General features: G+C 38.6%; 1 protein-coding gene across 2 annotated transcripts in view; it reads left to right on the forward strand.

Moving 5' to 3' along the window:
* LOC103476017 (nucleoporin GLE1-like) overlaps positions 1-10,205 on the forward strand; it is an 11,097-nt gene extending 892 nt beyond the window's left edge. The window contains exons 2-4 of one of the 2 annotated variants that reach the window (XM_017308715.1): positions 231-522; positions 2,448-3,565; positions 9,834-10,205. In XM_017308715.1, coding sequence (XP_017164204.1) covers positions 2,638-3,565; positions 9,834-9,877 — 972 coding nt within the window. In that variant the 5' untranslated portion in view covers positions 231-522; positions 2,448-2,637 and the 3' untranslated portion in view covers positions 9,878-10,205. Of the gene's footprint in view, positions 1-230; positions 523-2,447; positions 4,045-9,833 lie in introns of those variants that run through there. The other variant, XM_017308714.1, reaches the window with a different exon arrangement.
* The last annotated feature ends 1,281 nt before the right edge of the window (positions 10,206-11,486 follow it).

The following is an 11,486-nucleotide window of genomic DNA, read 5'->3' on the forward strand; positions in this document are numbered from 1 at the left end:
AGCATCTTGCACCCTGCTGTTATGTGCTGGACTGTCTCAGGGGCCTCCTTGCACAACCTACACCTTTCGTCTTTTCTGGTGTTGTAGATCTGAGCCTCTATTGCTCTGGTGTTTAGGGCCTGTATATGTGTGTGTGTGTGTGTGTGTGTGTGTGTGTGTGTGTGTATATATATATATATATATAGCTAGGTCTAGAGAAAGAGAGATTAACTTGGCATCACTTCACATAGGGTGTGGATGAAGCTACCATTGGCTATTGGAACCACCACCATCGGTGTTTTTTATCTGAAAGACTTCATCACATGAAGACATCGGGATCGTCCTTGAAGGCATCAGAGTGGTGTCCAATTTGGATAGCGTGCCAACAGCTGTTGTAATACTTGTTGGACTGATATATGGACTGAACCTCGCCGACCCTGCTGACCTTCGCTACACTTTTGAGGTGTTACAGAAGATAACAATGGAACTGGATGGAGGTAATCTGTCCAACTAGACATTATTCCTTAAAAACTGCCTCTATGAGTGAGTAAATTGACATTTTAAAATTTTTTATTTAATAATGTTCACTTTTTGTGTTTTCTGTTGTTGTATTCCTCATTGCAGGGCACAAATTTATTTTTTTTTTTAATGACTTACTGCAGAAATATGTTTAAGGTCAACTATTAAGTTGCAGTATGTGATATTTATAAGCAATAGGTTTTTTACACATTTGTTTAAACTGTCACTATGATATTGCATAGTAAACAGTAAAACATGAGACTGATGATCTAAAAAAAAAATTAAGCTCTTATACCGACTTGACATAATAATAATTTTAACATATGTACAAAAGAATTGATACAAAAGTTACATTTGGCAGCATGTACATGTTCAATAAAGTTGATAGAAATCTATCATAAACTTGGCATAGCATCCGTCATGAACAGGAAGGAGTCTTTATGAATGTCTATGACTGTTATGAAGTATCATTTGGTAAATAATGACACTTTCAATGCAAAGTCACGTTAATAGCTGCTTTAAAAGGCCCAACTTTGCATTATTTTGTAATGACACTTTAATGCAAAGTTGGCACTTTTAATGCAACTTTTGGAGCAACTTTGCATTAAAAGTGTCATTATTTACCAGATGACACTTCTTAACAACATTCATAAAGACTTTTATGTTCATGACAGATGTTATGTCATGTTTATGACAGTGTCATGTCAGTCTTGTGCACCCCGTCAAATAAAGTGTTACCCAGATTTCTACAAACTGTCTTTGAACATGTAGTAATATGAAATTAATGCTGCAGTACGTAACTTTTATAACTTTCTTTGTACATATTTGTTAGAACTATCAGTACGTTATGTCTGTATAAGAAAAGGCTCAGTTTTTTTCACTGATTATCTGTCTAATGTTTTATTGTTTGCAATGTAATAATATAGTGATAGTTTAAACAAATGTAAAAAAACAACAACCAAAAAACACTTTTTCTCAGGGGAACATACATCAGCTTAAAGGTTGACCTGTAACATATCTCTATAAAAGTTCAAATGATTTAGAAAAGTGTCAGCAGCATACATAAAAATTAGGTTCTTTAAAAACAGTTGTATAAGCGTTCCCTCGTCATTACAGTAAAGCAAGAGACATAATCTGTGGAAAAAATCCAGCGCTGTCTTCCACTGACATGACATTGTGATAGTGTTGACAAACATGTAAAAAAAAAAAAATTACATTACATACTGCAGCTTTAATGTCATGTTACATGTTCAAAAACATTGTTAAAATCTGAAATACTTTTCTACATTATCTTAAATATGTTTTATAAAGCTTAACTGTTATATTTTAATATCCATTTTATATCTTAAATATTAATATATCAAAACTTGATATCATTTCATATCTTAAATAACATGTTTAAACACGTTTGGTCATAAAAATCGTATTTTTATGACCAAAACTGTTCTGTGTCTTAAATGTAAAAAATGTTAAATACAAAGTGGTGTGATTTAGGAATGTTCATTTTAAATAAAGTATAATTGTTCAGCAGCACTTGCACTCTTTGTCTTTCTTGTCAAAGATTTGTTTCTTTTTTATTTAATGTTTTACATTAGAAAGGTATATAGATAACTTGAAAAAATTAAGTAGGATTTAAAGCTGTAACATGTTCCAGTAACATGATAGAATCATGTTTGCACAACACAATTTCATTCAGTAATACTGGCAATGAAAAATAAGCTGGTGTTATTCATTATAATAGTGTTGCTGAGACATAAAAAAGTTATTGATAATGCATAATATATTTACATTATGGTAAGAGATCAAATGTTTGTAGTTTGATATGTTGATTTGACAAGCTTTAAGTATTTGAGGGAAAGAGGGAAAATATGTCTGTTCTACTTATTTGCATTGTGTGGGACGGATGTACACAATAAAATACAGTAAACTGAACAGCTTTTTTCTTTCAGCATACGATGCCTTGCTTTGAGGAAATCCAACAACTGAGCTCCCTTCTGGAAATGGAGATCACCGGAAGATCTGAGGACGACAAGAAACTGGCCCACCTGGAGGCAGAGCTGGAAGAGACCAAGCAAGAGTTAGAAAGGGAGAAAAGCAAAGTGGAATCAGCAGCTAAAGTGTAGATATGAAATTGATATTATGGCGTTACAGGAACGGATAATTGAAGAGAGAAAAGACCATCTACAGAAATCGGAGGAAGACATGGCGCTGATTGACAACCTGAGAGCAACAAATGCCATTCTCCAGGCAAACCAAACCAAAGAAATCAAATTACTGCAAGGAGATAAGAAACGTTTGCAGAAAGAATTTTATGATATGAAACATTCATACCATGAATTTATTGGCAAGTACGAAAGTGATGTTTCTGAACTGAATCGAGAAGTAGAAAGATATAAGCAGGAGGTTAGCCAGGAGAAAGACGCCAACTTAGAGACGGTTAAGGAGAATCAGAAGGTCATCAACGACCTCAGAGCTGAAAAGGAGGAGCTCTTACAGAAGACGACAGGAGAGATCGCAATTCTGACCAAAAGGGAAAAGTACATTCTTAATGAACTCGATCAAGTCCACTTTTCATACGAGGAGCTAAAGATCAAGTATGAAAATGATGTTATGGAATTGCAGCAGCAGGCTGAAATGTACAAGCAGATTATAAAGCAGAGGGAAACGGATCTTTTAGAAAGAGAAGAGAAAGAAAGGCTTATCCAGGCTGAGTTAGAGAAATTTAAAGGTTTGTACCTGGAGCAAAACAACCGATATGAAACTGATGTCACTGCACTAAAACAACAAGCAGAAAAATACCAGCAGGAGATGAGTTGCGTAAAAGAGAAGTTGAAAAAAGCAAAAGAGGATCTACTGCTTCAAGACAGAGAAGATAAAAACAACAACACCGTTTTAAAAGAGGAGGAAGATTCACAGAACCAGGTTAAAGATTCAAGACGAGACGTTTCTTCTGAGAAGGAATTCTTAGCAGAATCTTTGCCTGGTTGTTCAACGGATCTGGAACCCGAAGAGGCCGAGACAGCAGGAGAAACCGTCCTGGAGGATTCGGATAATAAAGCTACAGATGGTAAAAAGAAAAAAAGAAACATTTTCAATTTGGAAAAAAATACGCAGCACTCTGGGGTTCAAGCCAAAAAAAGTGACGATAATCAAACTCAGATCTAATGTTCTTGATTTTGACTAGAGGAGAAAAGATGGAGGTTGTTGCCTGTGTGTATGGGGCGCCCTGCGACCCTCCGTCAAGAGGAAATTTAAAACTTCAAGTCCCCCYCGCTTTCCCCCATTGACAAACTAGAAAATAGATCCCTTCCCAACCCAATTGGAAAAAACGTGGGCAGCACGTCTGTGTGGAGTTTGCATGTTCTCCCCGTGTTGGCGTGGGTTTTCTCCGGGTGTTCTGGTTCCCCCCACATCTCCCAAGACAGGTCGGTCAGGTCAGTTGGTCACTGTATATTGCCCTAAAAGAGTTTAAGAAACTCCAAACATATTATTGTAAAACTTGTAAAATGAGTTGAATTAGCCGTTTGTTAGCCCTTTTCCCTTCACTGTTTCAGTGGAAGACGGCACAACAACACTCGGCTCAATGTTTATGGGTCATTGACGCATAAGGATTTCCACCAAGCCTTTATATATATATATACACACACACCCACATACAAAATATTGCTTTTAACTTGCGTTGTTTCAAAATGGGGGCTGTTGTGGGTAGAACTGTTGCCTTGCAGCAAGAAGGTTCTGGGTTCGATTCCCGGCCCCTGTCTTTCTGCATGGAGTTTGCATGTTCTCCCTGTGCATGCGTGGGTTTTCTCCGGGTACTCCGGTTTCCTCCCACAGTCCAAAAACATGACTGTCAGGTTAATTGGCCTGTCTAAATTGTCCTAGGTGTGAGTGTGTGTGTGCATGGTTGTTTGTCCTGTGTGTCTCTGTGTTGCCCTGCAACAGACTGGCGACCTGTCCATGGTGACACCGCCTCTCGCCCGGAACATTGGCTGGAGATGGGCACCAGCAACCCTCCCGACCCTCTGAGGGACAAGGGTGTAAGAAAATGGATGGATGTTTCAAAATGAACTTCATGTAGCACCGAGGCTTGATACAATTTCTTAATGTAGTATGATTAATTATTTTTACGTCTTTCATACTCCTGCTAATTGATATGCATTACTGGACTGGACAGCGCCTATTGGTTGCTATGTGATTCATTGTGTCCAGAAAACCATTTTACCCCAATACAGGACAMAGAGAAATCTGTCACGAAAATATTAGTAGCGSCATCATTTGTTATTAGATATATCTATTAAATACGACTTAAAATAAAGATTAGAAAACTGATGTTTGATAAATTCTCCATGATATAAATCTATAAACAGTTTAGTTTCTGTTAGTTCTGTCAAGATACAATATCACCACGTTTTGAGAAAGATTAGCTCAGTTTTTGTCACTTGTTTTTAGGAATTGCAGCGGCTGCAGTGAGCCACAATAAAGCTACAATAAAGCTGATAAACAGGTGAAGAACCAAACAGAACCACTTCTGACTGTTTGCCAAGCCAAACAWCCAATAAAAGTTCCACCAAGCCACKACTAAGGCACTGGGGTCATGATTCTAGACACAGGCAAAACAAGGTTCAATGTCCAAACTTATTGATTGATCTTAGTGATTTATTTTCCTCTTTCACCAAACAATTACAGAVATCAAACTTTCATTTGTTCTCATGCTACCKCTCTTAAAAAYCATCGGCCTCAAACCCAAATGCCAGCTGGTCCTTCTCCAGGCCCCTGCACTTATCTATGTGGACWKACCCACATTACTTCCTGTCTAAATTTAGAAAATAAATAAGAAAAATAATAAAACAAAARAATAAAATCAACTATTATCAACCTACAAATAAACTCTGTAAATAATACAAAAATAGAAATTTAAGAATAAAGTAACAAAATTTAAATGGATAAACAGCTGCTCTACTGATGACGTGGTGGGCGGGTTGACCTGTTTTAGTGCCAAMGGAACCMWAACACACCAAACTGCGCAGCACATGCTGAGGTTATCAAAGTCAATAGCAGGCTAACAGTTAGGCTAGCATAACTGACCCACTGCTCACGTGTTCAATGTTTTCTTTGAATTAAAACGTTTTCCTCACCTGTGAAATCTGAAGCCCTTATTACCATTATCTTTTGTTGAATTAACTGCTAAACATTGCGTCTGTTGTTCTGATTCTTTGCGTGATTGTAGTACCCAGATAGCACACGATGTTAAATCAACGTTGAAAAATAGTTAGAATCGTTGATTTTTGGTTGAAGTCGACAAATGACGGTGGATCAACCATCAAACAACCATCCAATCAAACCGTTGAAACTGTGTCATTGAATSAATGTTGTTTTGTGSTTGAAATCTGATGACTGAAATGCCGAGGTCTGATTAATGGTTGATTTTTGGTTGAAGTCGACAAATGACGGDGGATCAACCGTCAAACAACCATCCACCTCTAGCCAAGTAACTAACGTTGAAACTATGTCATTGAATCAATGTTGGTTTTGTCGTTGAAATCTAATGACTGAAATGCAGAGGTCTGATCAACATCTCATCAATGTTGAATCAATGTCAGCTGTTTTGCCGCACCCCTTCCCCTCCTCTCCTCCTCATCCGCGCTTTGGGTCAGAGCATTTTATTACTGAGCGGGGGTTATCAGTCACGGTGCTCCTTCTGCTTGGTTACTTGTTGCGCCATTGGACAGTGTTCATAGTTGAACATTATTTACCGTTAATTGCGATGTTTCTGTTGTGGTTTTTGACATGGGCAATAGGGGCAACCGCTCAGGGCGTTATTTTTCTAGGGATAGCAGGAGACATCTGCGGATTGTAGCACAGCGATGAAAGCAAAACAGAATGAAATGAGTTTTAATTGATACTGGTTAAATWTATTTCAGCTCTAAGTATTTAATATCTAGGTGTTTTTATGGGAATGTGGATCTTTCAGATCAATCTGAAAACCAATTTTGATAGGTAAACTTAATTTTATTGTGTCATGTAGCGCAGGGTGCTGGTCTTGGTCTCGCGTTCGGTGGTCTTAACTATAACTCTGCTACTGGCTCCTTGGTTGCATGTCCTCCCCCCACACACCTTTACATCCCTTTTCATTTGGATTTCTTTCTAAATAAATGTCATTAATGAAGTTCATGCTATGTTTGGACAGGAGACAAGATGTTTCCATCCCTGAAATTATGATTCATAGAATCACATATCTAAGTCTAAACTGTTACAGAGAATAAACACAATAAGAACATGTTTAATCTATGGTAGTGTTAATTAAAATGGCACATTTCTGATGTATTAAAATTAAATATGATCGGCACACTTAATGATATTAGCGATTAGGTGAATCATTCAGCAAGTACCTTTACTTTTAATACTTAAGTATTTTTACAAGCCAGTACTTTTTTACTTTTACTTAAGTACAATGTTAATGTGGTACTTTGACTTTTACTTGAGTACATTTTTGACTGTGTATTTGTACTTTTACTTAAGTACATTTTTTGAGTACTTTCTCCACCACTGCCTCTACTTAGCAGTAGGTGTCAGGTTACATAGTGTTGCATTCAATGTTGTCGGAAAAAAGAGTTTCATGCACTTAATGTCCGATTTGCCATAACTATTTATTGAATTCATAGTTGCTAGCTGGGGTGGCAACAGGGGTGGCAAGGCTCTTGTTTGGGTTGGCAACTGCCACCCTATGCCACCCCAGTAGAGCCGCCCCTGTGTCTTATTGATTTTTTTAAGCAGATAATCAATAATGGTTTGCCATGGATCTGTGTGCATAAGCTTGCAAAGATTTTTGCAAAGTTTTTCTCAAAAATCAAAAAAAATTCTTAGAATGTCCTCTTAATTATTAATAGACTACAGAAAAAATGACTGAAGTCTAATCTATATCACTATTTTATATGATTATTTTAACATTTCAAGTTTCAAATTTCCGAAATATGAGCTGGAAGAATGACATTCATTGTACCTTAAACAAATAAAAGCATTGCTTTAAATTTAACACAACAAAGAAATTAAATAACATTCTTTTAAACGAGTTAGAAATYAAGAAAAACAAAGGAATAGTGTCACTAGTGGATAGAACACAACAGTGTACGGTCAAAACAATAAAATATAGATTTAAAATAACCAATATAAAAAAATGACAATCAAGCACCTGAATCAAAATGTGTCTGAAAAGTGGCAAAACACTGAGTTGTTTGGGAAGGCAAGCTAGAAACACAAATTAAAGCTGTGAGAGGGAGAGAAAATGATACATACAAAGCTCCACCCAAATKAAGTTGCTCTCTTTCAGTCTAATAACTCTAAATAAATTCTAGTGATATGTACCACCTATCGTTCACTTAATTAGTAAACAGTCCACTTGTTCGATCAATATCCACACATTACTATGGATTACTGTTCAATTCTTCATCTAATTTCTTGACATGACAACTGAGTCATGCTCACCACAAAAACGGCTTTAAGTCGAAGCAGAATGTTTGAATACAAATGTACTTTTTCTTTTAGATTTTTAGTTGAGAGACATTTTTAACAGTGTATTGTCCATCCATCCATTTTCTTCCGCTTATCCRGGGTCKGGTTTCTTTAATTAAGAACTACTCTGTGCTTGTCTGTCTCTTCAAAGCAAAAATACTTGGTGGTTTGTGACCATRATGCGACAAATTGTGAAAAAATTAGAGGTGCATGCACGCTTTTTACAAAAAGTTACACAATAGACACCAGTACGTGTTATCAGCCATAAATTATGCACAGGCATGTCGTGATGAAGGTATGAATGAATCTTTAGGAGGCAAAACACAGTTTAATTTTGGTAGAATAAGTAATGAAACAAGTTTGTTTTGACAACTGAATCAATTAATCCACTAAATTAATAAGAACTGTCAGTAATTACATGAAGGATTTTCACTAATGATCCTCCAACGACTTGAATCAGAGACTGGACCATCTAAAAACCTCTGGTATCAGTTCATCAGCTCTGCAGGTGAACAGCTTTCATCCGGCTCCTTTAAAAACAGCTGAAATTTCAAAAAGGTCCGCATGCAAGCTTGCGTGTGTCAATGACCGCGGCTGAATATGAGAACAAATTGTTTCCTTCACACTCCACTGCCCCCCCTAAATTGCCTGTAGAGGGAGACATTGAGGGCAAAATGAGAAAATGAAAAATTAAAGGAACAAACCAAGAGCAGAGAGCAGGGAGACAGAGCAGTGCTGCATATTTATCATTCAGTGTTCTGTCAAATTTGGCTTAAAACATGACACAGCAAAAAGTCAAAGAAAAACAACCTCACTGTTTCACAAAAGACAGCTGAACAGGSGGAGTCATTTGTTGAGCAACCTCCACCCGCTCATTAGATGGAGCGTGTTTCAGCAACACGGATACCTGTGTCAGCCCTCGGTGAGAAAAACAGAGAGAGAGAGACTTAAATGAGTTTGTGCCAAGGAGCATGGACCCGTAGTGTCCCGCGGGGACGAGCATAAATCACTGACAGTGGGGGGAGCGGAGGKGGAGCGTGGCTTTCAGATGAAGGCAAATCTAAAGACAAATGACAGAGACGTACGCTGGAGGACGTATCAGCCCCCCGTGGGGGGTGGCTGCAGCTCGGTCTGAACGCGGTGACGGAGAGCCGAGCCGGGTTAGGCTGCAGGACGTTATTGACTGATTGAGTCTGGCAGGTATTGATCAGCTATCAGCTCTATCTGTGAGGGAGAGTGTTAAGATTCAGGCATGGCTCGTTTAATTATTCTCCTCCCTGATGCTGCAGTCAGAGCACAGCCTCTACGTGTTCACAAGTGTTACTTTGACGTGTTGCGCTTAGATTACTGTACATAAATAAATAAAGCGGGATTTTATGGTAAAATGAGCTGGGATGTATCGGTAAAGCCATTAGCAGGTCATCCAAAAGAAAACAAACAGAACAGTTTTATTGGTGAACTCATCAAAACAGAATAAAAATGTGCCCTGAGAAAATAAGTATTTTCATTTTGAGTTGTAGAAATGCATTTCGTGCATTACAATTTGTTATACGAGACAAAGCGATCAATACCAGCATAAAACAAATCCTTTCAGCGATCCACGTTCTTCTGTTAATTGTGCTCACACGGCCTTTYAACAAAGATTGGATGTGGCTCTTGTTCTCATCGGAAAGGCCCTCAAGTACTCTTTCATTCACTCCAAAATAATTAGTTGCCATCCAACAGAAAATAAAAGTCCAGAAGCAATAAAATATGCATAAAAATACAATGTAATACCGAGAAGCATTCATCCAAATGAACCAATTCAAGTGTTCCTATCACTCCAGGTGTGCAGTGTCCAGAAAACAAAGCAAAAACAGGAGCTCATTGAAGTTCAGCGAGGGACCTGGAGAGATGAATCCTGCCTCTCTGTCTGACACATTCTGTCCTTAATGTGGCCCGACTGGTGAGATTTGTTTCATGTCTAAGTATATAGTCAGTATGAGGTTTCCGGATTCTTGTTTGATGAATGTTGTCACGTCTGATAGTCTGGTAGATTTGGTTCAAACGGGGACCGAAGTTGCAATATTTGTTACATTTTCAGCTGGTGCTGCTCGCTTTCATGCTGCACTGCGTCAAATGAAGGAAACCCTTTGAAAAACCTGTTCACCTCCTCGCCTGTGGTGGCGCTGCATCGAGAACTGCTGAAGGGAACGGCATGAAAACCTCTGAAGAAGRCATGAAGGCAACTTCCCTCCTYGCGTTATGAAAACAAAACTTTAGCAGTCGTCTTTGGTAAAAGACSATGAGCCATTTCTCCCTCTAAGGCTAGACGCAATWGTTTTGGTTGTATTTAGCTGGAATGCCCTGTGATATAGTCTGCTTCCTGCTTTTGGAGTGGTCTCCGGTTTGCTTGCATTYATATACATTCAAACCAGCACCAGAATTCMTTTCAACCGAACAGAGACCCAGGTTTTTAGGCAGACCTGAGTTTCGCATTTGATCTACATCAGAGTTTGAGTCCACATTCACACCTCTCCAAAACAAACAGGAGATTCTAGGTAAACAAACTAGAGCTCGACCAAAGTGGACTAAACAGGGCTGGTGTGAATGCACCAAGAGATGCAATCAGGTCCTCAACTTTGTCAACTTCTAACAGCTGTCCTCAAACCAAAGGGTGACATGAAAATAAGTATTTAACTCTTTCCAGTCAAAAAAATAACTAATTAACTTGTGTAAAAAGCTACAAAATGCTCAAAAGTCTAAGGTTTTTGAACACCATTATTGCAGGATTGCATATTATTTGTGTGTGTGTGTGCGTGTGTGTGTGTGGTTGTGTGTATGAGAGAGATAGCTGAAAATTAAGCTAAATCAAATCCATGGTCACATAGCCACATCATCTAATTCAAAGGGTAATTACACTCTGGATGCCGTTACTTTATCAGGACGGTGGCTCCGAAGCAAATCCATCAGGCTTTGTTCTGGATGAAATTGGTCTGATTGATTTATGGATGTCAAGTGAAGGGCAAAGAGACGGAGACAAAGAAACTCCGGAGTATGAGAGAGGGTCAGGGAAAGGCAGTCGCAGATGTACGRCTGAGACACGGCCCCCCGATGGGGGGAAAGAGAGTATTGAATCAGACAGAGACAAATGGAGTGTGAGCGRCAGAGAGAAAGAAATTTAGACATATGCCTGCTGACCTCAACTCTTTTTCTGGACAGATCAATACAGGGAAATGCGTGTGTGTGTGCGTGATGCTTGAAGGGGATCTGTGTGTGCCGCTCCCAATAAACATTGAAACGGCAGTGACATTACCTCGGTCCTGAGTGGCTCCTCTCTGGCCTTCAAACCTTTGCTCATGTCTCTATTTCATTTGARACCTTGTAATCTTATCAACGACTGAGAGGTCTGGAGATCCTGGATTATCCTCACCGCAGAGTTTGCTGGGGGAAAAAAAAAAAAAATCACGATTACACTGCAGACTGTGGCAGTCGGAGAA

Source organism: Poecilia reticulata, linkage group LG14 (genome assembly GCF_000633615.1).
Source record: "Poecilia reticulata strain Guanapo linkage group LG14, Guppy_female_1.0+MT, whole genome shotgun sequence".
NCBI lineage: Eukaryota > Metazoa > Chordata > Actinopteri > Cyprinodontiformes > Poeciliidae > Poecilia > Poecilia reticulata.